Source organism: Tachyglossus aculeatus, chromosome 4 (assembly GCF_015852505.1).
Source record: "Tachyglossus aculeatus isolate mTacAcu1 chromosome 4, mTacAcu1.pri, whole genome shotgun sequence".
Lineage (NCBI taxonomy): Eukaryota > Metazoa > Chordata > Mammalia > Monotremata > Tachyglossidae > Tachyglossus > Tachyglossus aculeatus.
The window spans coordinates 123,329,814-123,354,194 of NC_052069.1; the positions used below are offsets into that span (position 1 = coordinate 123,329,814).

The 24,381-nt window shown below is 41.6% G+C and overlaps 1 protein-coding gene across 9 annotated transcripts in view; it reads left to right on the forward strand.

Moving 5' to 3' along the window:
• TNC (tenascin C) overlaps nucleotides 1-24,381 on the forward strand; it is a 108,335-nt gene that overhangs the window by 49,492 nt on the left and 34,462 nt on the right. Inside the window, exons 11-17 of one of the 9 annotated variants that reach the window (XM_038745918.1) lie at nucleotides 3,623-3,895; nucleotides 6,357-6,629; nucleotides 7,348-7,617; nucleotides 8,484-8,753; nucleotides 11,229-11,501; nucleotides 20,711-20,983; nucleotides 22,266-22,538. In XM_038745918.1, coding sequence (XP_038601846.1) covers nucleotides 3,623-3,895; nucleotides 6,357-6,629; nucleotides 7,348-7,617; nucleotides 8,484-8,753; nucleotides 11,229-11,501; nucleotides 20,711-20,983; nucleotides 22,266-22,538 — 1,905 coding nt within the window. The remainder of the gene's footprint in view (nucleotides 1-3,622; nucleotides 3,896-6,356; nucleotides 6,630-7,347; nucleotides 7,618-8,483; nucleotides 8,754-11,228; nucleotides 11,502-20,710; nucleotides 20,984-22,265; nucleotides 22,539-24,381) is intronic. The other 8 variants (XM_038745919.1, XM_038745921.1, XM_038745920.1 and 5 more) reach the window with 8 other exon arrangements.

Genomic DNA, 24,381 nt, shown 5'->3' on the forward strand with positions numbered 1-24,381 from the left:
GAAATGTCACACATGCGTGGAATGGTTCAACAATTCTTAGTTGTCCATCCACATCTCTTATTCATCTGGGAACTAGGCATCATCCTCTCTTTAATCCAGCTAAAACTGTTGTAGATGATACTGCAGTATTAACCCTTGTGCCATTTGGCAGTTTTTCCCATTACTTTTCCCTGCCACACAGCAGTCATGAAGCATGCTTTCATCATGCCTAGATGCCATGTCAAGCACTTCAGGACGCAACTCTTCATTGCGTTGGCTGCTCCCTCCCAGCATTTAGTGCAGTGCTCTGCACACAATCAGCACTTAATAAATATTACTGCTGCTACTACTACGACCACTACTACTACTCAATTTACTTTGCAGTAAAAATACTTACTGCATGTGCAAAGTGGTGGGTTGATTTAATTCTCTGGCTGTGAGGAGATTTTACATTTTTATTGCGTTGGATATTTTCTGGATGGCTTTTGACCATTTTGTACATTCCCAAGTGCTTAGTACAGGGCTCTGCAGACAGTAAGTGCTCAATAATTTTTATTGACTGACTGCCTGAGTGATGTTTAGGGATGAACTGCCTGACACTTCTTTGGCTTTCTGGTAAGTTTTTAGAAGAAATCATTTCCAGACCTTTGGTTTTCTTTTCTCTGCTGCATGCCAATATCTTTGGATTAAGGATTTTAACTAAAACATACTTCATCTGCCATTTCACATGCAAATCTAATAGGTGGTCAGTGTAGTTACTTTGTTCTATATTTAAACATAGACTCAGCCCCCAAACAGTAGCTAACTTGTTTTGATTTTTTGGTTTGTAGATTTCAGTGGCAGTCTAGTGAAAGTGAAATAGAGCTTCCCTTGAATTCTTGATCTCACAATGACAAGAATTTAGCTAGACTCAACCAAACAACCCCGATCAGGTCAGCATCACCTTATCAGCCACATCGTGTCAATGGGTCTTTGACTAGTCATTGGTATTTCATTAAACATGTCATGGAATAAGGGTCTCCAACTTAGTTGGCTTATTGTGAGAAAAACTTCCGTACAATCCAACATTTGCCTCCCTGTTTCTTTGCCATCTTGGTTTCTACTTGTAAAATACCTGTCTTTCATGGTTTGGAGGGGGCTGCATTTTGAAATTTTATATCAGATTTTATACTTCCCACGTCAGTTTTTTGTTTCTTTTTTTTCTTGCTTAACCAGTGGCATTGAATTGTCCTGCATGTGCTGTTTACTAGCTAAAACTGAGGACAAGGCAGACTAAGGCATTTATCTGGGACAAATCCAATTCCAGAGCATATGTACATTTGTTGAAATTGCCCAGGATGGTCCACAAAAATCTTGACTGTCCCAACTAAATCCAGGATTTATGGCCAAGCTACTGAGGATCATTCTCTCTTTTTGTTTGCATGCCAAGAGGGGAGCTGATGAGGCATCAATACCCTCGAACTATCTCAGCCTCAAATAGCAGTAGCCTTGGGTGTATGGCATATTGAGACAGGAAGACTTTATGTTCTCATTCCAACAAAGTAGAGAAGCAGCGTGGCTCAGTGGAAAGAGCATGGGCTTGGGGGTCAGAGGTTATGGGTTCAGATCCTGGCTCCATCACTTAGCTGTGTGACTTTGGGCAAGTCACTTCACTTTTCTGGGTCTCAGTTTCCTCATCTGTAAAATGGGAATTAAGACTGTGAGCCCCATGTGGGATAACCTGATCACCTTGTATCCTCCCCAGTGCTTAGAACAGTGCTTTGCACATAGTAAGTGCTTAACAAATGCCATTATTATTATTATTATTATTATTAAAGGTGAATTTGTATAGGCTGTAGACATACTGTTTGCACAGAAAGGATGATGTTCAGAAAAAGGGTGGGACTCATCAGGAATAGAAATTTCCCTTTTTCTGTTAAGATATTCTAGAGAAACAGTGTGGCTTAGTGTCAAGAGCCTGGGCCGAGAGTCAGAAGGTCCTGGGTTCTAACCCCAGCTATACCATTTGTCTGCTGTGTGACCTTGGGCAAGTCACTTAACTTCTCTGTGCCTCAGTTACCTCATCTGTAAAATGGGGATGTAGACTGTGAGCCCCATGCGGGACAACCTGATTATCCTGTATCTAACAGCACTTAGAACAGTGCTTGGCACATAGTAAGTGTTTAACAAATACCATCATTATTATTATCATTATTATTGCTCTTCTGTTTATGATCCTATTTTGATTTATAATGAAATGATAATAGATGTATATACATACATACCTTTCTTAAAAGACAATATGGCTGAGGGTGTAATTTCATCCGTGGGTGTGAGTGTCACTGAAGGACAGTCTCTCCCACTGAACCTGGAAAACTTAGATGGGCACATATTCTAGTCCAATAAAATATGCATCCCTACTTAAGTAGGGAGACACCAAATGACATTTCCACCTCTTCAACCAGTGTGTCACAACTTTGGACTGTTCCCTCATTTAGGACTTTAGTTCAGGGGCAGGGCAGGGCAATTTCACCAGTTGTGGTGATGGGTAGTGCCAAGCCAGCCACACTCTCTGGCCTTGATCTCATGTGTTCCCCAGCCCACTGTGCAAGAAGGCTGGCAGCAGTAGCGGGGGCACTCTGTGTAATTCAGTTGCAGTAGATGCTGCTTTGGCAACTGGAAAAATAATGTGATGGAAAATTCCTTAGTGGAAACCAAACCAAATGTCCTGGGTGAAACTAACTCAAGGGAGGATATAAACAGAACTGGTCCCATGATTCCTAGGAGCAAAAGAGTTTGCATACTCTAGCCCTAGAAGTTTTTAATGATATGGTATCACTCCATCCTTTTTCTCAAACTCAGAAACATCAGAGCTTCATGTGAATGACTTTTGCCCTCTTGATCAAGCCTGCATGGCTCCCTAACACTTAGGTCCCCTGCGTGGTATGAAGAAATAAGGAGCTACTAAGAGGGCTAAATGAAACTTCAGATGCCAGACACAACATAGGCCACCCCTGAGTCTTCGAACAGATAATGTCTGGAGTCCTCTTTTGGTCCCCATGGGTAGATTAAACCACCTGAGTCCTTATTCTCTTTATTTGCTACTAGGATCATGACATGGATATAACTTATGGTATGAACTCTTATTAAAGAATAGATTGAAGTTTGTGACCTTATTTGAATCCTGATGTAAACAGAGAATCTCACCCACATCGTACAAAGTGAGAAATTTGGAATAAGATGTAGGAGAATCTAAGAAGATCATTATTTCTGAATATTAAACCAACTTTACAGATAGGTTCAAAACATTCACCATGCCCAAAGAAAAAAAATTCCCTCCAATCCCCAGATTAGCAGCACCAGTGTAATCATGCATCTGGCAACAATGAACATCACCAGGTGAAGCAGCCCAGAGCTGGTGTTGCATGTTGTAGTTATTTTTATGCTATTAAGTGTATATCCTGCTGAATGTCTGATTGCTCTCAGTCCCTGAGCCTGAGTTAGCAGTGCCATGCATACTTTTTGGAGTTGGCTAATGTTAAGTTCATTCAAAATCTTTCAACAGATACAACTCAAATCTGTTTAACGAGTTCTGTTTTCTTGGTTCCTTGCCTTGAGATGGTTTGTGACTTTTGTGACTGATCAATTCTCTGTCCTTATCCAGAGGAGGCACCTGAGCTGGGAGATTTATCGGTGTCAGAGGTTAGCTGGGAGGCCCTCCAAGTCAACTGGACAGCAGCTGATGGGGCCTATGAGGAGTTTGTCATTCAGGTGCAGGAGGCTGACAATCTGGAGGAGGCTAAGAATGTCACGGTGCCTGGTGTCTTGAGATCTGTGGACATTATTGGGCTCAAGGCTGCTACACCTTATAAAGTCACTGCTTATGGGGTGAATCAGGGCTACCACACAAAGCCCCTGTCTGCTGAAGTCTCCACAGGTATTGTCCTAATTTATTGATCCTCAAACAGGGATTTCTAAGGGTTGTAATCACAGAACCAAATGCAAGCCTCAAAATAGGTCAGATGGGATAATCCCCTAAAAGGGCAGCTGTGTCTCAGAATACTGCCAAATTTTTTAATGGCAATTTGCTTTATGGTTGTGTTCACTGCTTTTGAGAAGAGTTGTGATGATAGATAAAAAGGGGAAATTCTGGTAATTTCTGAGATATGAGCAAGAGGGAAGGAGATTGTTCGAGAAGTAGGCACTCCTTCATTTCTGCCCTCCTCATCACTCTCCTTAATGATTCTGAGCTGCCTCCTGGATTATCAAGCAGTCATTTAATCAGTGGAATAATAATAATAATAATAATAATAATAATAATAATAATAATAATAATAATGGTACTTGTTAAGTGCTTACTATGTGCCAAGTACTGTTCTAAATGCTGGGGTAGGTACAAGTTAATCAGGTTGGATACAGTCCCTTTCCCACTTGGGGTTCACATTCTTGATCCCCATTTAACAGATGAGGGAACTGAGGCCCAAAGAAGTGAAGTGACTTGCCTAAGGTCACACTCCTTAGACACTCCGAGCCACCAGCAGGCAAGGGTGGCCCATGATTGGGGCCTCACTTGAAAGTCTATTTTGTACACAGCACTGAACTAAGATTTTGGGATAGTATAATACAACAGAGTTGGTAGACGTGGTCTGGAGGGGGAGACAGATTTTAATATAAATAAATTACTGGTATGTACAAAAGTGCTGTGGGGCTGAGGGTGGGGTGAATATCAAATCCTTAAAGGATACAGAAAACAAGTGCATAAATGACACAGAAGGGAGAGGAAGGTTGTTAAGGGACAAGCAAATGGAAGCAGAAGAGATTCCATGAGTAGCTCCATCTTCTCCGACTGAACCAAGATTTTCCAGGTGTTTCCAGTGGGTTGTTTGCTCCCCAAGTTGCTCCTCATTAAAGGAGTAAGAGCATAAATTAGTGTAATTTGGAGTGTACCTGCCTTTAGGGCAGGTAACATGTCACTTCATTATTCTGAACTTCCCAAGCATCCAATACAGTGCACCACACCAAATGGTATGCTCAATAAATGTTCTTACTAATATACTAATACTATCATTACTACTAGAAGCCACCCCCTTCCTGTTCCCACTGGCCCACTCAGGATTTTCCCAGGATTCTAAAGGGTTGCTCCCTAAGTGGCCCCTCCTTAAAAAGAGACAAGAGACAATTCCCATGAATGGAAAAAATGTCTTTGCTTTTCCTCACCCTTAGACCTGTTCTCCCTTCAAGAGGGAGGGAAGAGAATACAAAGAGACTGAATAGAGAGACAAATTAATAAAAATGGGTGAAAGGTTTTATAGTCATCAAAACTAGCTTTAAATCTCTTCTAGGTACTAATGGCTTGAACCCTGAGTAACAAACAATTATCTGTCCTCATTCAGTGGAAACACCCAAGCTGGGAGATTTAATGGTGTCAGAGGTTAGCTGGGATGCCCTCAAAGTCAACTGGATGGCACAAGGTGGGGCCCATGAGAAGTTTGTCATTCAGGTGCAGGAGGCTGACAATCTGGAGGAAATTAAGAATGTCACGGTGCCGGGCATCTTGAGATCTGTGGACGTGGCTGGACTCAAGTCTGGCACACCTTACAGAATTACCATCTATGGGGTGATTCGGGGGTTCACCACAAAACCGCTTTCTGTTGAAAGTATCACAGGTACATGACCTAATTCACTAATCCACATAACCTTAGTTTTTTACCTGAAGGACAGGTAGATTTGTCACTGGGAAACATGTGACTTTATAGTGTTTACTCTTCATAAGGTGAAGAGTTTGTACCATGCCAGATCATCATTAATCATCCCAACTGTAAACTTAACATACTATCTTGGAAACATCCTTGCTTTCTCCTAATTATAAAATATTCTTACTTTTTATAATCAATAATAACCAACACTTTTCCAAAGGAATACACATCTCCCATTCAAGCTGCAAATTAATCCCTTAATGAGATATCTGTGTGTGCAAACTCTGAGCCTGAGTTTAGAGTGATTTGGAATTGGGAAAATGTTAATAGATTCAAAGGCATCTTGATGTTGAGTTTGGAATCATTATTGCTCAGTAAGTCAAAATTCTAGGTTAAGAAACAAAGGAGACCTACATATTTCTCAGCCAACAATAGGATTTTTAAATGTAGATTGTCCATTACAATCTACTCCTAATAGCCAAGGACTAGGGACAAAAATATTGTACTTCAAGTGACCACAGCAGTTTCTAGTGCCAAAAACCTGTTGTCTGTAGTATACTGAGAAGTCAGGTGATTAACTCTTAACAAGACATACCCATACTTACCTAATGCAAGTAGATCTTATCCCTTCTATTCCTAGATTCTGAAACTTTTGTTGCTCTGCCATTTTCCGTAACCAAGTAATTCTCTGTCCTTATTCAGAGCAAGTGCCAGAGCTGGGAAACCTGACGGTGTCAGAGCTTAGCTGGGAATCTCTCAAAGTCAACTGGTCAGCTGCCGATGGGGTCTTTGAGCACTTTGTCCTGGCTGTGCAGGAGGCTGGCGGTCTGGGAGGATCTCGCCATCTCACCATCCCCGGTGGCCTGCGGTCTGTACATGTCACTGGCCTTCAAAGGGGAGCATTGTATAGAATCACACTACATGGTGTGACCAAAGGCCTCAAGACTGAACCCCTTATTGCTGAAGTGACAACAGGTACCTGTCAGTAAGCCATCCCAAAATTCCCTGTTCTCTTGACTACTGAGACTCATTCCCTGCTCCTGAAATGGGGAAATTATTATTATTATTATTATGTTAAATGCATACTATGTGCCAGGCACTGTACTAAGCACAGGGGAAAATACAAGACAATCAGCTCAAACATAGTCTCTGTCCTATGTGGGCCTCTCAGTCTAAATGGGAGGAAAAATGGGTATTGAATCCCCATTTTACAGATGAGGAAATTAAGGCACAGAGGAGGTAAGTTCAAGGTCACCCAGCAGACAAGTAGAAGAGCCAGAATTAGAATCTAGGTCCTATGACTCCCAGAACCGTGCTCTTTCCACTTATCTATGCTGCTTCTCAGAGCCTCTTAGATAAATGAAAACCTAGAGCGCCTTTTAATTTGGTAAAGAAGTGTTGCTTAACTAATCAACACTGGGGTTGGAGTTAAAATGTCTCTCCTACCAAGCTAGATCAATACGATTTTCCCAAGTTACTAGTTGGCTTTCATAGTTTGGTGTTCCCCTAAGATGAATAATGTCATCTTCACAAAGAATAGCCAACCCTCCCTCAGACAATGCGAATCACTCATACCAAAAAGGGCTCCGATTATGTGGCACTTTGAAAGGAAATTTGGGATCAGACCCACAACCCTGTTGGCTTATATTGCTTCCAAACAGGAGTAACTAACTGACTCTCTGTCCTTATTCAGAGGAGGCACCTCACCTGGGAATGTTAACAGTCTCAAACATTAGCTGGGAGGCTCTCAAGCTCAACTGGATATCTGATGTGGCCTTTGAGAACTTTGTCATTCAGGTGCAGGAGTTTCATGATCCAGAGGAAACCCAGAATCTCACAGTCCCTAGAGGACTGACCTTCTTGGAAGTGTCAGGCCTCAAGGCATCAACACCTTACAGAATCACCTTGTATGGTGTGATTGGAGGCTACACTTCTGAACCCCTTTCAGCGCAAGCTACCACAGGTATTGTCTTTTGAACCCACACTCTACAGCCTTTCCTTTTCAGTGCACAGTGTGGTTTTATATTTGCTGAGGCCAAGAAAAAGGTTAACTTCAAATAGCTCAGAAGCTCCATTTGACCCTGAAAAGTAACAAAAGCTGGGACTCGGAATCAGGATTAACCTCAACCTCTCTGAACTAGCAATAGGACAAGATTTTATGTCCCCATTAAACGATTAAGGAATCAGTCCTGCAGGCCACAATGCAGTATTATTGATTGGACCTCTTTAAATGGTTTCATCAGATCATGTTGGTCTATTTTTTAAAAAATTTTACTTTATTTTACCTGAAAACACTTTACCGGAAGAATCACTCAGAAAATGAGAAACAGTCTGGAAAGCCAAACACCACGGGAAATTAGGGATCCCTAGAGGAGTACAAAGGCAGGCTTAGTCTAAAGCCTGATCTTTCTTCCCCATATGAAGGAAACATTCTGAGGAGGAATGTAACTGTTCTGCCAGGATTAGACAGACTTTATGTTTCATAAATTGTCACAATTCATTTGTTGAGATCATGATATTATATTTAGAAGGGAAAACAGCTTAAGAAATTCCCCAAGAAATGTACCTTTAAAGCTCCCATTAAATTTTCCAAATGAGAACACATATGCTAGTCAGGCATATTTCCACAACCAACCCAGTGATATTTCCACCCTAAATGAAGGAAGCCTAGAGGCTTGAATGGAAAAATGGGACAAATGCAGATGCTTAGTGAATACAATTTAAATAAACTAATACAAACCATTGAAAGTGACTTCTCATGGTTGGGTGGGGAGATGTGCCTTCGCTTTTTTCATTCGAGTGACTGACTAACTTTCTGTCCTTGTCCAGAGGAGGCACCCGAACTGGGAGAGGTAACAGTATCAGAGGTTAGCTGGGAGGCCCTCCAAGTCAACTGGACAGCAGCCGATGGGGCCTATGAGGAATTTGTCATTCAGGTGCAGGAGGCTGACAATCTGGAGGCACAGAATCTCACGGTCCCTGGAGGACTGAGATCTGTGGACGTGACTGGGCTCAAGGCTGCCACTCTCTATAAAGTCACCATCTTCGGTTTGATTCAGGGCTACAGAACAAATCCCCTATTTGCTGAAGTCTCCACAGGTATCTTCTTTAAATACAATTTCATGTACATAGTCATGCCACTTGAATTCAAGTTTATCACACACACACACACACACACACACACACACACACACACACACACACACTGCCCCCGCCCCCCGCATCTGATTTAACTGAACTTTATTTGTGCTCCTCTTGGCTGCCAAGTTTGACCTGTTCGAGATCAGGGGTATATTCAAGGTGCTGCATGGATCCAGGGGCAGCTTTATGGCTGAAATGAGGGTGCATGATGCTACCTGGTTTTTAGGCTCCCTATGCCTAAGACTAGGGCTCTGGGCATCCTGGCTGAGCTCAACCCAGCATGCTCTGAACAAGTCTAGTTTGGATGTTGTACCCTTTGCCATGGCCGTTACTCTCGGGATAGGAATGGTCACTGTAAAATGTCATTCGCCTCCTGAGTCAGCTTCGCTTGTGCAGTGGTTGGAAACAGTGAAAGTTCCCACTCCCACAGAGGTGAGTTTTGGTGATGCACAGATTATTTCTTTTGGGAATCTCTGCTGAGGGCAAGCTGTTAAGTTGCGAATGGTGTCTCCTCGGTTCATGATGAAACCAAGGCTGTGAATGCTACCTTCATCAATACTCAATGAGCTTTTCTTCTCCCTGGCCTAAGTAACTCCCTGGAAATAAGTGGTCTAGGGAGGTGCAGTCCCTCTATCAGGCTACAAGAGGACCATTTATTTTATCAGTCTAGGGTTGTAGAGCTTCATACTATGTAAAATCCTGTGGCCCCCTACCCAAGGACCTAAACTAATGTTTAGGAAGCATGTATTAAATGGGGAAATCTGAATCACTGTATTATGCGATTCAGTACTCCTCTGGTTGCGTCACCACAATTCTCTTTTTCTTTACACTCCAGCCTCACCTTTAAATTTATTAGTGTGCTCCCATTTGCTACACTTATTTATACTAAAGGTCATAAGCAATTTCAAACTTGGTCAGACTCACAGTCCATTCAGCACAGAATCCTATCACAATCCCTGGTTATCTTTTATCTACTCCAGAGATTAGTACCATGTTTGGCATATAGTAAGTGCTTAATAAATGCCACTGTTATTACAACTGTATACCTTGTATCCCTTCTTTCCCATCTCTCCTTCTTCCCCTGCTGTCCCTACCAAAAAGTATCTTTGTCTCAATTTTTCAAATATTCCACATAGTATGTAACTATGTAACCAAGTAACTCAGTCATACCACAAGGGCAGGAAAGTCTGAATTACTAGGAAATTGTAGTTGGATAGATTTGGCCTTAGACTTTTTTTAGGGCTATTTCCTGATACTCCTTCCCCTTTTATTTTCTTCTCTGGGGCCAAAGAGAGTATAATCCAAGGGAGCTATGTAGAGGCTTTGCATTTCCTAATGAGGTCATATAACTATTAATAATTGAGATTTTTCCATTTCTGATGAATCACTTGGCAAACAGGACTTGAGGACTGCTGATTAATTTCACAGAAAATCCATTAGACCTGTGCCTCACCAACACTCTTGAGAATTGCTCTGGGATACCTAACAGATATATTTCTTGCCAAAAAGATAGGTCTACCTTCAATACAGTACTCACCTCTGTGAGAATTGTTAATTGTGTCTTCTTTAAAAAAAGTTTTCACTGTTGGCTGAAGAGAGTGGCTTGTATCCGGCTGGGCTAGGCTTAGCTAGTTTAGTGTGAGTGGGACATTTTCCTTGTCACACATTTGCACATATATGGTAAATGATGAAAAATATTTAAATGGGATAAATGAATACAAGCAAGGTTTGAGAATGGCTAGGAATGGCTTTTCCAGCTTTGTTTGATTAGCTTGAAGGACACAGAAGATGCTAAAATGATAGGATGATCTATTCTACTTACAAGTCATTGCCAGGGAAGGAGCTTTAACGAATTGCCTTTGGGAGGATGGTGTCAGGATTCCCGAATTCTCATTCTAATCAGTGGCAGTGTCTTCCAAGGGAAAGACACTTTGTGGGAAACAGGAATGTCCCTGCCTGTCAGTCATCTCAGGGCAGATTATATGCTGCTAATTTAAAAATCTAAGAAAGGTGGATCAAAAGAGGACTGAATACTCTCTTCCTCTAGCTACATTCCATCTTCCTCCTAAGGTACTCCATAACTCTGAATCATTTTCCCTGGTAACAGAGAAGCTGACAAATAAGGGGCTTGGAATTCAGCCAATTCTTTACTGCAGTCTCTCGATTTTCCAGGAGCCTTTAAGCCTTAAGAGCTGCATGCCAGTGCAGGAGCATGGAAACTTGCTTTAACCATACTGCTCTCTTTCTCCTAGGCTTGTATGTCTACCTCTGTGTCTTGGAACCTTTATGATTTAAAGTGTTTAAGTTCAAAACTCCTACTCTGATTCCAGTTTCAGCTCTATTTAACAAGAATGTACTCTCAATGCCCGAAGTGCATTAAAGACAAGGTTGTAATTCTGATTATTTTTCTTCTTCCCTTCTTCCTCTTTTCAGCAAAGGAACCAGAAGTTGGGAATTTAACCATTTCCAGCATAACACATGAAAGCTTCAACCTCTCCTGGACAGCACCTGATGAGGCTTTTGAAACTTTTACCATTGAAATTATTGATTCCAATAGGTTGCTGGAACCCCTGGAATTCAACATCTCGGGCACTTTACGGACCATGCATATCTCAGGGCTTTTCCCCAACACTGATTTCATTGCCTACCTCTCTGGAGTCGCACCTGGGGTCCATACAAAAGCTATAAGTGCTGCAGCTACTACAGGTATATGTGTCTCTACCTCTATCCATTTCTAATGCTTCTTTTTCCAGATTCTGATTTGCAGGCTTGGTTTTTTTTTTCCTTCTCTGTTGCCCCCTCACTTATGGCCCAGTCTTTCCTCCCTGTGTTCCAACGAACATCAGTATTCTAGCTCCCAAGCTCGAGACCACCCAATTTATGGGACAGTCAGCAGGAACCTCAGCTGAACAATTGATCTTACTTCTCTCCCAACAGCAGGGGCAGATTGAACCAGTTGCCATCTCTGGGTCCTGAGCTTACTTCCTCCCTTCTGTGTTGAATGATAATATCTGATATTATCACAAAATTGTAATTCAATATACATTTCTGTTTAATACCCTATGAATTTTCTTGGACATTTACACTACCCAAAATCTCATCTTCCTTTCAGCAGGGGAGTGGATGATGTCTCAGGTGAGTGATGACAATCATTCCATGACATCTCATCTTTCTCTTTTGTCTGAGCTGATTCTCTTGTATCTACTCCAAGGCTTAGCAGAGTGCTTTACATTTAGTAAACACTTAACAAAAATGCCATGCCTGTTATTATTTTTGTTTCTAAGTTCCTCTCAACCCTTTCTTCAGAAACCCATTTTTTAAAAATTATCCATCTGTTTTAAATACATGACCAATGAACTTCAGAGGCATACCATTCATGCAAGGAATCTGGCTCTACTGGATATTGTCTTGCAATGTATTCCTCTAAGTTGAAGGGTGTAAATTGCCATGGGCAAAGCTATGTATCTATATCTTGGATCTTTACTAGAAAAGCTTTTGAAGAGTTGCCACCCCCCTTTCACCCTCACCCCATAAAATAAAGTGAGTAGCTATAGGTCAAACCCTATAGAGCCCAGGAGGAATATGCCACTGCCCAATAACAACAAAGAACAGCAGTTTTACAGAAAAAGATGAAGGTCAGCCAGGCCCAAGGGCAGACTAAAGAGTTGCTGTTTCCCCCAAAAGTTAGTCTGGTCAGTCTGAGTTGCTGTTTACTAGCTCTTCTTTCTGTAGTTAGTGGGGAGAGTTTCTTTTTCAACAACATTATGAAGCCAAACCCATCCTGATTTTTGAATGAAAGCTAGAGTTTAAAGCTACCCAAACTACCAACATGGTTGTAAACTGGGCCTTTCACCCCAGTGTCTGAAGGCACCCATCAAACTGTCTCTTACCTCTACAAGATTGAAAATTTTGTTGACATTAATCAATCAGTTATATTTACTAAGCCCTTGGGAGAGTACAATACAATAGAGTTGGTGGACATGATCCCACAATGAGTTTATAATCTAGATGGGAAGATGGACATTATTTGGGCTTCTGATGGCCTCTGATAGGCTACCAAATCAGAAAAAGGAAATAGTAGCAACCCCTTAGCACCATTTCTAGGAGGAATCACTCTGCTCCCCATCTCCTCCCCTTTTTAAGGGTATTTATTAAATGATAACTATGTGCTAGTCACTGTATTAAGCACTGGGGTAGATACAAATTAATCTGGTCTAATGATACCTTAAGAAAAAAAATACTTTTTTATTGACCTCTTGGAGAAGAGACACTAGATCTCTAAACTATAAGAACAGCTGAATCAGAAAACAGAAAGTACCAGTGAGAAATATATTGTTTTAATCACCTTCAGCCAAGAATCCTTTGACCCAAAACAAGGCCCCAAGAGCCTTGAGCTTCCAGATTTAAGCCTGACTGTATTGAAGCAGGGAGGAGAGAAGAGTGGAGGAAGACTACATATTTTTCTATAATGTTATTTCTGGAGAGTGGAAGTGTGGTGTGGAGGTTGCCATAAAAAATTTGATGGAGGTGAAGAGAGGTAGGGCAGCTCATTAAAAGGTTCCTAGCCTAGGTATATGCTCTGCCATACCTTTATCTTTGTGGCAGGCTACTTACTGAGCACTTACTGTGTGCATCTAACTTCTCCCATTAGCAGAGCTTCCACAACTCAGTATTTGTATGCTTTCAGAAAAAAAAAATTGCTTCTTAGCAATTGCCCCTTAGATTTGTGAAGTGCAGAAAGGCATGTCCTTCACTAGATCCTCTCCAAACTCAACCTTCCCCGACCAAGGTTACTTCGGGGAAAAAAAAGGAAAATCCCTTACAGAATGTATTTGTTCTTGCTATCATTTAATATTTATTGAGCCTTAGGCCATGGAAAGTTTCACTGGATGGGTCCTGCTATAAAGGTATTCAACTCAGATGTGGCTGACACAGAATACTAATACCATTTGAGTGTTGTTTTCTCTTTAGTAAGCAGGTCCTTGTTTATCGAGTTAAACTGGGTTGCTGTGAAATGACAAAAACAATGATATTAACCACCGTAATTTAACTGTCTACACTGCCTAGCAAATCCAATGGACAGGGGTCCTGTAATCAAAATTATTTGGTACCATTGAACCAGTTGCAAAGAGGATTTTTACCCACCCATGAACTACGATGCCTTCTTAGAGCTGCTCAAATGCTAACCCCTTGAAGTATCTAGACTATCCCCAGACACTTTTCAAAGACTTGATAATGACCACCTTCATTTTATTGACCATCACAGAATCCTAAGAGGCTATCAGAATACCCCTTAAATGGTATATTTGAAAGTTTGGATGAACACTCCTATCTCAGAAAATCAGAAAAAAAAAAACACCACCAGTCTCCAACAGGTGTTTTGAATCTACCTTTAAAGGGTTTTTTAACAAAGGATGACATTTTCATGGATTTAGTCTTATGTATTTAAAGCTGTGCTTTAATTCACCCTCTTTTCCATTTTTTCCCCTTTCTATAGTAGCTGAACCACTCCTTAGCCAATTCACTGCCACCAGTGTTACTTCAGGCAGCATGTTGCTCTCGTGGAAAGCTCAGGATGCCGCCTTTGATAGCTTTGTTTTAGAAGTTAGGAATTCTGACATCCCTCTGGACTCTGAGGTACAAACGGTACCCGGGGCCTTAAGAAACTCCATAATCACCAACCTCAGAGCTTCCACTAATTACACTATCCAACTTCATGGGCTGATGGACGGGCAGAATGCTCAGACCCTGATGGCCCAGGCAACCACAGGTATTTCATCTTCGTAGATTTTCTCTCGTTATTATCTTCATTGTCCATTGATCTTGGCTTGGATATGGTTCCGAACTGAGGGTTCACTTCCTCTTTCACTTCTACCAGACCTTTCTCTTTGGGAAAATAGAAGGAGGGGCAAGAGGGTAGGGGACTATTGGAAAAGGTAAATCCCAAGGTGTTCTTTAAAGACAGATACATGGAAGTCATGAATAGGGCTACAAGTATCCCCCTGCAATAAGGAAGTTTAATGGTAACCTCTGCTTGTTTTCTAAATATACACACATGCTTTTAGAAACTTCCTCTGGCTATGTGTATATACATATTCATATATATATACATATATATGAATCTTGTTTTGCTCCTCCAGTTGAATCTCTAAAACATTCTTGCATCCAATCTTGAGAAAAGTCTTCATTGTTCCAATTGTATCCATCCTCATCTGCCTGAAACCTTCTGAATCATTGTAATGGATGTATTTCTTATTTACAAGGGAGATATCTGCATGCCAATTCGGCCTCTGCTCCAATATCCCTCCTTGCCCTGTTGACTCCTAATGGGTGTTTTATATGGCATGCTAAGAAAAGAGACACACAAACCCAAAGCAATGACTGCATGTACTGGTCCACAAATCTAGTGGAGTTTGCAGGAGCATTGTTTACCTGCCACTTCTACTCTTACTTCTCTAGCAAGAACCTTGTCTTGTTAGGAGAGTATGGCCTTTCTTGATGATGGGTTGAGCAAATTATCCCTGCCCAAAGGAAAATGCACCTTCCTAAATGGCTTGAAGCCTTTCTAGCCACACAGGGCAATACTCCCAAATGGGATGCATGTAGCCACTTCCCAAATCAGTTATCATTCTTTCCTGGATACTGGGAGCATGTCAAGGAATGCATTTGGGGATTAGGGGAGGAAGGAAAGATAAAACAAAGTAAGTCCCTTTTTGCATGAAGCACGGACAGCAAATCTCTCATTGGGTTTTTCTCTCTCTTTCAATCCCTTTGCATCTCAAACTATTTCCAACCCTCTTAGACTTCCCCAAGAGTCTAGGAGCTGTCTTAGTCCATCTCTCCCCTGCAAACTTGATATGGATTGTGAGCATGTTGCTTCTGTCGGTCATTCTGGCAGCAAGGGGTCAGTTCCAGTTTGAATTCTTAAATGGGGGCACCCCAGCCCATCTTTGGTCAAATACAGGGAAAGAGGAAACGAACCCCATTTGGATTCATTGTCTCTGGGTTTAGCTGCCTTATATTGCATCTTGAGATTGTGCAGATACTAGGCATCAACAAATTCCCACACTGGAAAAGATGTTTTAAAACTGTTTACAACATGGAGTGATTACTTGTGTCTGAGCAATGTGTTTTAATTCACATTCATAAGTGTTAGGAATTTTGTTTTCCTGTGAATTATTGTTGTCAGACCTGTAGATTTATACTTCTTTGTGTCCCTGCAGAGTCCACTGGTTCCAAAAATATGCTCCCAAATCCACCCATTGCTGTCCCTCAAGCATTTATGATCAGAAGAACTCTTCTTCCAAACAGTTTGGGAAAAACCCTCAGTCACACACTGCTATGTTATTCATCAATTATTTCCCAAGTTCAGTCTGGATGGTATCCATCATAGATGCTCTAGTGTTTAAGTGCTCAGCCACTAACATGGCAGAGCCTTACTAGAATCACATTATCTCCAAGAAGCCTTCTTAGTCCAGTGGGTATCATGAATACTGATGCTGTCTGATGAGCCAATTTTTGGATCATATTCAGTACAGTAAGCAGTGAAGATGGGTGGGATAATCTCAAGGGGGAATTAATTCTAGTAGAGTTCCCTCATTGCCAGATTCTCCAAAGAAAGGACATTCTCCAGTAGGAGACCCTAGGGAATATTCCCTTTAGCCATTTTGGCTTGGAGCTGCACAGCAGGAATTTCAATAACCACTCTAGCTGCTGAATTTTGGTTAAATGCTAATTTTCAAGTAGACATAATAGTCTGCACATTTATCTGGTTTCACCAGGAATGTTGTTAGTTAGTTGTATTTATTGAGAGCTTACTGTGTGCAGAGCACTGGATTAGGCACTTGGGAGAGTACAGTATAACAAGAAGCAGACACATTCCCTACCCACAGTGAACTTGCATCAATCAGTCAGTTGTATTCATTGAGGACTTGCTGTGTTCAGGGCACTGTACTAAGTGCTTGTGAGAGCACAATTCAACAGAGTCAGTAGACAGGTTGTCTGCCTCCAAATGAAGCAGCATGGCCTAATGGAAAGAGCATGCACTTTGGAGTCAGAGGACTTGGGTTCCAATCCAGGCTCTGCCACTTGTCTTAGTGACCTCGAGCAAGTCACAATTTCTCTAGGCTTCAGTTTCATCACCTGTGAAATGGGGATTAAAAATCTATTCTCTCTCCTACTTAGACTGTGAGTCCCTGGTGGGATAAGGATTGTGTCCAACCTGATTACTTTGTATCTATCCCCTTTCTTAGTACAGTGCTTGGCACATAAGTGCTATGTGCCACACATGTACTATGATTTTCAGTCTAGAGGAGGAACTTCCAGTCTAGACTCAAATAAATCATCTGTAAAACTCCTGAATCCTCCAGAGATTTCTGCAACGAATTAATGGCCTCAGTCAATCAATGGTATTTATTGAGTGCTTATGGTGTGCAGAGCATTGTACTAAATACTTGGGGGAGAGTATAATCCAACAGAGTTGGTAGATACTTTTTTATGATATTTGTTAAGTGCTTACTTTATGCCAGGCACCATTCTAAATGCTGGGGTAGATACACTGTAACCAGATTGGACGCAGTCCATGTCCCACATGGGGCTTACAGTTTTAATATCCTTTTTACAAATGAGTTAACTGAGGCACAGAGAAGTGAAGTGACTTGCCCAAGGTCACATTGCAAAGTGGCAAAACCAGAATTAGAATCCAGGTCCCTTTTTAGTCCCAGCCAGTGCTCTATCCATTAGGTGCTTCTCATTCCCTGCTCACAATGAGTTTACAGGCCCCATGCTTATCTAAGACAAATAAGTTGCCAAAAGAAAAATAAGAAACTCCATAAGGCTTAAATCAATGTTATGCCAGATTTTTAAATGGGCAAGTTCTGGAAGCCTAAGTCATTTTTATGCTGGCAGAGGAAAATATATATATATATATATCCTTTAGAAAGAAGTGTCTTCCTGTGTAAAAAGCACTATATGCTCCAGCAGGTTTTGAAAATAATTTGCTTTATGCAAGCATGGAAACAGCCTTGAAAAATCATATGGGCAGATCTGCAGACTTAAAATTATTCAACTCTTTATATGTTAAACTACCCACAGGGTAGCTCTCTTCCCCTTCCCACAATAACCCTTTCTTTCTGCCTGTGTTCCTTTCCTTCAGAGCCAGAACCTCAGTTGGGCATGATAACTCTTACCAATGTTACCCCTGGCAGCTTCAACCTCTCATGGACCACAAGTGTCGGGCATTTTGCAAAGTTTGTTATCCATGTTAGAGATTCTCAGTCCCTGCTCAAGCCCCAGGAGTACACAGTCCCAGGAGAGGTCCGCAGTACTCCCATCACAGGCTTGGTAGAGTATACTGGCTATGACATTAGCATTAGGGGACGGACACTTGCTGGGGACTTCACTGAGCCTCTGACTGCCTTTGTCACCACAGGTACTGTTCAGAGGTTAAATATATGCATTGACCATTTGATGAGAGTTTATTGGGGCTTCGGAGGGACTGGGAGAGCCGGGGAGGAGGATTGATCCTTCTCACTAATGTTTACTCCAGGCACAGGGCTGAAGAGCACTGGACAGCAGGATGGGGTGAGGCAGCTCTCTCAAAAACCTCCCTCCAAGTCTTTTTTTCCTCACCGTGGTGTTTGCTCTCCTGCTGCTGACTACTGAACACTTTCTATGTGTTTTTCACACACCCCCATTAAGAGAGAGACAACAACTCCCCTCCAGCACATTCAGGAAATGACCTCAGGAGATACTATTGCAGCAAAGTCATCCACAAACTCCACCTGAGCTAATGTAATAATAATAATAATGGCATTTATTAAACACTTACTGTGTGCAAAGCACTGTTCTACGTGCTGGGGAGGTTACAAGGTGATCAGGTTGTCCCACGGGGGCGCTCACAGTCTTAATCCACATTTTACAGATGACGTAACTGAGGCACAGAGAAGTTAAGTGACTTGCCCAAAGTCACACAGCTGACAATTGGTGGAGTTGGAATTTGAACCCATGACCTCTGACTCCAAAGCCCATTCTCTTTCCACTAAGCCATGCTGCTTCCCCACCCGAAGGCATGTATTCTAAGAGAAACCTGAGGGGTCATTTAGTCCTTTCTCCTGCACACCCAAACAGGGCTCAACTCTAACCATCCCATAATGACTGCTTCTTCCCTTTTCTTCATCATTTCCCTTAAGTTGGCATCACCCAGTATCAGAACACTCCACACTATTAGAACTACTTCTGATGGTTCTGTATGTCAGAAAAGGGCTAGTTCACATCATTCATTTTCTAGTCAGCCAAATGGGGCCAAAGAGGTGATACATGCTGGAAAGCAGCTCCCTCATCAGATTCCCAGAGCACACAAATCCAGAGATTACTAGAAATATCTCACTTGCCAACTCATCTTTTAAAATATGCAGTCAGATCACCACACTGAACCAGATAACCCTCAGTAACCAGAATGTGCCTTGGCTGGTAGATTGGGCGTCGGTGAGGCTTAAAAGGCCTTCCAGCTTTTAAACAGGGTGTACTTTAGTCACAGGCAGAATCTGGATGATTGAATTCAATTTCTAGAGGCTCCTAGTAGCTTCTCCAAAAAGTAATTAGTCCAACTCCACATCTGGCCGGCATATTGGCTGATTCAGATAAATGTCTGCCATCAGCAAATGATAATTCCTTGGACAAACAGCATGTCTGATGAGTAATTAATGAAATTACTCAGAGAAGAACCACGTCAGGGTTTCCACCAAAGACGTCAACACCACATGTTGCTTCCCATTTTGCTTAAGACGAACCCATAGAGTAAGGAGCATTAAAAAAACCCACAGCTTGTAAATGCAAAGCAAAATAGCAACGCTATCTCAGTTTCAACAGTTATCAAGAAGAACCTTAATGAATATTTAAAGCAGTTTTTAATGGACTATGGAAAAAATGGCAAAATAACCCATTCTTAAAAAAAAAATCTGCTTAATAGGCTCAGATGTTCATATTGCTTGTACCAGCCTTTACAGGCTCATGTTTTCAGCTAGAGAGGATGAAGGCAGAGAGAAACCAAAAGAAAGAAGCTACTGAATTTTTGCTACTTGAGTAGTCTGTGACTCTCATTAGAATCATTTTGGCTCCACTCGAAGCCTCATTTCTTCCTTTACTGGGGTTTTGAGTCCAAGCTCCTTATGGGAAATATTTCAAAGTATAAACACAAGTATTTCAGAAAAAAATCAATCCCTTACGCACTTCCATATGGACATAGGAAAGTTAAGCTCCATACTATCATAATGGGTGTGGGCTGGGTTTTTTCATCTTTTCCTATTTCTAAAATCCTGCAGAACTAGGCCCTGGGCCTGCAGCCAACTGCAGTAAAATAGAAAGTTCACAATCATCAGCAGTAGCAGCAAAAACTGTCAGGAGGAATTTTGTTACATGGAGAGAAAATAGAAAATTGATACTCACCATCGTGCACAGAAACCTTTTGTGATATTGCATTAGGGCAAACAAAATCTGGAATCTCATAGTTGTTGATGTAAGGGGGAAGATACAGCTGTCTGTCTTCTGTGAGATGATTAGTTCCTTCAAATATTTGGGAAAATCCATCGATATTAACCAGTTTCTTAAAATATTATTTCCGGGGACTAAGGTTTATCTCTTGCCAAGACCTTCATTTGGTTCTAGGTCTGCTGACTTGGAAACAGGATGAAAAGCTAAAAAAAAAGGTGGAATTTCACACCCAGAAATAATGTACAAGTGGGCAGGTGGGAGGAGATGGAAGCAGACGATTATCAAAACCTTCCTGTTCTGTGGTGTTAGCCTTGCCCTCGGAAGAAATTCATATCTATTTGCCATATTTCCCATTGTGTAGACATATAGAGATTTAGTCATCCAAGTTACTAATCTGCACTATTTTCACACCTCCCTTCTTTCAGAGGCCTTGCCCCCACTGGAAAACCTAACCATTTCCAACATTAATCCTTACGGGTTCACAATCTCCTGGACGGCATCGGAGAATGCCTTTGACAGCTTTTTAGTAACCGTGGTGGATTCTGGCAAGCTCCTGGACCCGCAGGAGTTCCTGCTTCCAGGAGCCCAGCGGCAACTGGCGCTTAAAGGCCTCATAACTGGCATTGGCTATGAGGTTATGCTTTACGGCTTGGCACAAGGGCATCAAACAAGGCCCTTGAGTGCTGGGGTTGTTACAGGTATTTCAATTCAAGTGAGCCCCTGTCTTCTGTCTCCTCCTTCTCCTCATCCTCCTCCATCCTTTCTTCCTCTTCCATATTGCCATCTGGACAACATTCCATGCCATCCATATGCCAAACCGGCATGGCTTCTGCATCCCTTTCCTCCTCGTGATTCTCAATTCCATGAGAGATCTCTTCTCTCATGATTTCTGGCCCCATTTCCCACTGAGTATTTCCCTGTCCAATTCTCCAGACAGAAGCTCCCAGCTGATCTGAGAAGTTGACAATATTCCCAGTTTTCCTCTCATGCCCTTTGGCTGATTTGATACATCTTGCAATGGAAGAAACACACAATCTCTTCCCCATCTGCATTCATCCTGGCTGCTCTCCTGCTACATTTCAGCTTTCTCAAAAGAAATATGTTCATTTACATGCTGTGCAATCTGTCAGTTGCAACATATACACCCCAAAATTATCTGGCAAAATATTTGCTAGAACATTAAGTATAGACTATTTTGTATGGAGAAATGCAAACTTTGCAAGCATCCTAAACACAGACTAAATACATAATCATCTGAGAGTTTGCTAGAACTATGCCATAAGAAGCAAAGCATCACGTCACTAGAAACCTACAAATTCACTGTATGAATTTTGCCAGGTGGATGCCCCCTAGAGAATTCCTAAATAAAAATGTAAGATAGAACCCTTTGACCTTGAAACTGAGGTTCCTGGAACCACCTTGGTTATTCTTTTCACAGATCAGGATTGATACCCAAAGAATGGAACATATGCTTGCCCTCTTTTTTTTTGCAAAAAACCCTCAGGAAAAATGCTAAAGCTCACAGGAAGAAAGCAAAAAATAACAAAACTACTTTTGAAAACTTGGCTCAAGCTAAGGAAAAACACAATAGACCGCATTATCATGTCAATGTGAGAGAGCATTAGCATCCATTTATTTTTATTTTCCAGAAAGGTTTCACCCAGGATGACCATATCTAATGATTATCACTGAACAAATAACCTGCCACTTAGTTTTAACTTGGTTAAAATTGTATTGGAGGGGGCAAATAGAGTGTGTCTAGCTAACAGCTTTTATATGCAAACTCACTTGCTTGTCCTCTGTGCCAATCACATTCTCACAGAATCTTTCCCTTCTTGTCTTCGTTACCATGTGAGAGTTTCATTTCTTGGAGTTGGGCCAAGGCATCATACCCCATACCACAACCCCCCTGAATAGCAACTCATAACCAGCTGTTCAAATGATTTTCTTTCCTCCCTTCCACTATTTTCTCCTTTCTAGAAGCAGAACCCGAAGTCGACAACCTTCTAGTTTCAGATGCTATACCGGATGGCTTCCGGCTGTCTTGGACGGCCGATGAAGGAGCTTTCGACAATTTTGTTCTTAGAATCAGGGATACCAAAAGGGAGTCTGACCCACTGGAAATCACTATAGTAGCCTCTGAGCGTACCAGAGATATAACAGGTCTCAAAGAGGGCACGGAGTATGACATTGAACTATATGGAATAATCAACGGACAGAGATCCCAGCCAGTAAATGCTGTGGCGACAACAGGTATCGTGTCTACAGGCGAAAGAGAGGGGGAAAGTGGGGCATGTCCTTTGTGTTAATTGTATTGCTACCTTTTGGTAAATTTCACTTTCTGACCTGAAGATATTGTTACCTCTGTATTTCTAGGACTTCATTGTGACTGAAAAAAAAAACAAAAAAAAAACAGTCTTTTTGGCCACCTCTAGGCTGGCATCATCGTGTCTTAATGCAACTGACCATAACGGCAGACTCAACTCCAAAGGATAGAATTTGAATAAGCCTTTCAGAACACTGTCAGTAATTATCAGCAAGAGGGACCAGTGGGTTTCGATGGATAAAGCACCATTCTCAGGGACATTCTCTGGGTGCTAGCCCAACCTCCCCAGTGCCATAGTGTAGTGGATAGAGCACAGGCCTGGAAGGCAGAAGATCATGGGCTCTAATCCCAGTTCTACCATTTGTCTGCTGTGTGGACTTGGGCAAGTCACTTAACATCTCTGTGCCTCAATTACCGCACCTGTAAAATGGGGATTAAGATTATGATCCCCATGTAGGGCAGGGACTATATCAAACCCAATTTGCTTGTATCCACCCCAACACTTAGTACAGTGCCTGGCACATAGTAAGAGCTTAAATATAATCATAAATGTTATATTATTATTATTATTATGACCAAAAGACCATGCCCTCCCAGAATGGGGAGAAAAAAAATCTATGTTTTCCTTATCCTTCAATCACTTCATATGGCCCCATTATTTTCATCTTAACTGAGCTGGAAGAGATCACCCAGTTACAAGGCAGGTGTAGAGATATTTCAGTTTTCCCCACGTTTGGAGAGCCTTTCCCCTTATTCATTCAAGAGAAGAAGGTAAGCAAGACTAGAGCAGCACAGGGAAGCTTTGATCTTCAAAATAATAATAAATAATAATAATAATAATGGCATTTGTTAAGTGCTTACTATGTGCCAAGTACTGTTCTAAGCACTGGGGTAGATACAAGGTAAGCAGGTTGTTCCATGTGGAGCTCACAGTCTTAATTTCCATTTTACAGATGAGGTAACAGGCCCAGAGAAGTTAAGTGGCTTGCCTAGTCACACAGCAGACAAAACTGTGCCATACCTAGTACATGGGCTTCTTTAGCATCTGATTGGTCAGGCAATGCAATAAGTAAGGACAACACACACTCTGTTACCCAACTCTCATTGTAATATTTCTTTTAGAAAAATAGCCAAAGTGACTCCACAGGAATAACAGAAAGTTTTCCCTCCCCAACGATAAATCTTGTATCCTAGGAAAGAAAATGCTGAAAAAAATCAGCTCTCTCTGCCAAGGTTAAACCACACCTTCCCCGACTTCCAGGATATTTATGGAAATTACTGCCAGTTTGAATTCTCCTTTTCTTCTCCACATTCTGAATGATTTAGAAGCCTGTCAGCAATTATAGCCAATGGTTTAAAGGAGATAAATAGCCTGTGGTTAAATGATAAGCAGGCTGATTCATAACTTCCCTAGTAAAGAAACATTTTATTCTTTAGGCTACTCTGTCACAACTGAGCATACTTTCTTCCAGCAAATGGCTAATTAGGGTCTATGCCTAGCCAGGGGCTGGTGGTATTTTACTACAAAAATATTGATATTTTGTGGAGTTTAAACTAAGGAAGTACCATTGCGGCTTCTTATCTGAGTGAATCTTTTGCTTTGCACATAGTAAATGCTTAATACCACAATAATCATTATTATTATTAAACGAAGTGTGAATGTTGAAATCCTGTCAGCAGCTTGTCAAAGAGCTAGATGGGTAAAATGATGAAACACCAGTCTCCTCTTCCCAGTTTACTTGTTCAACTGTCTTCCTGCTGAGGACATTG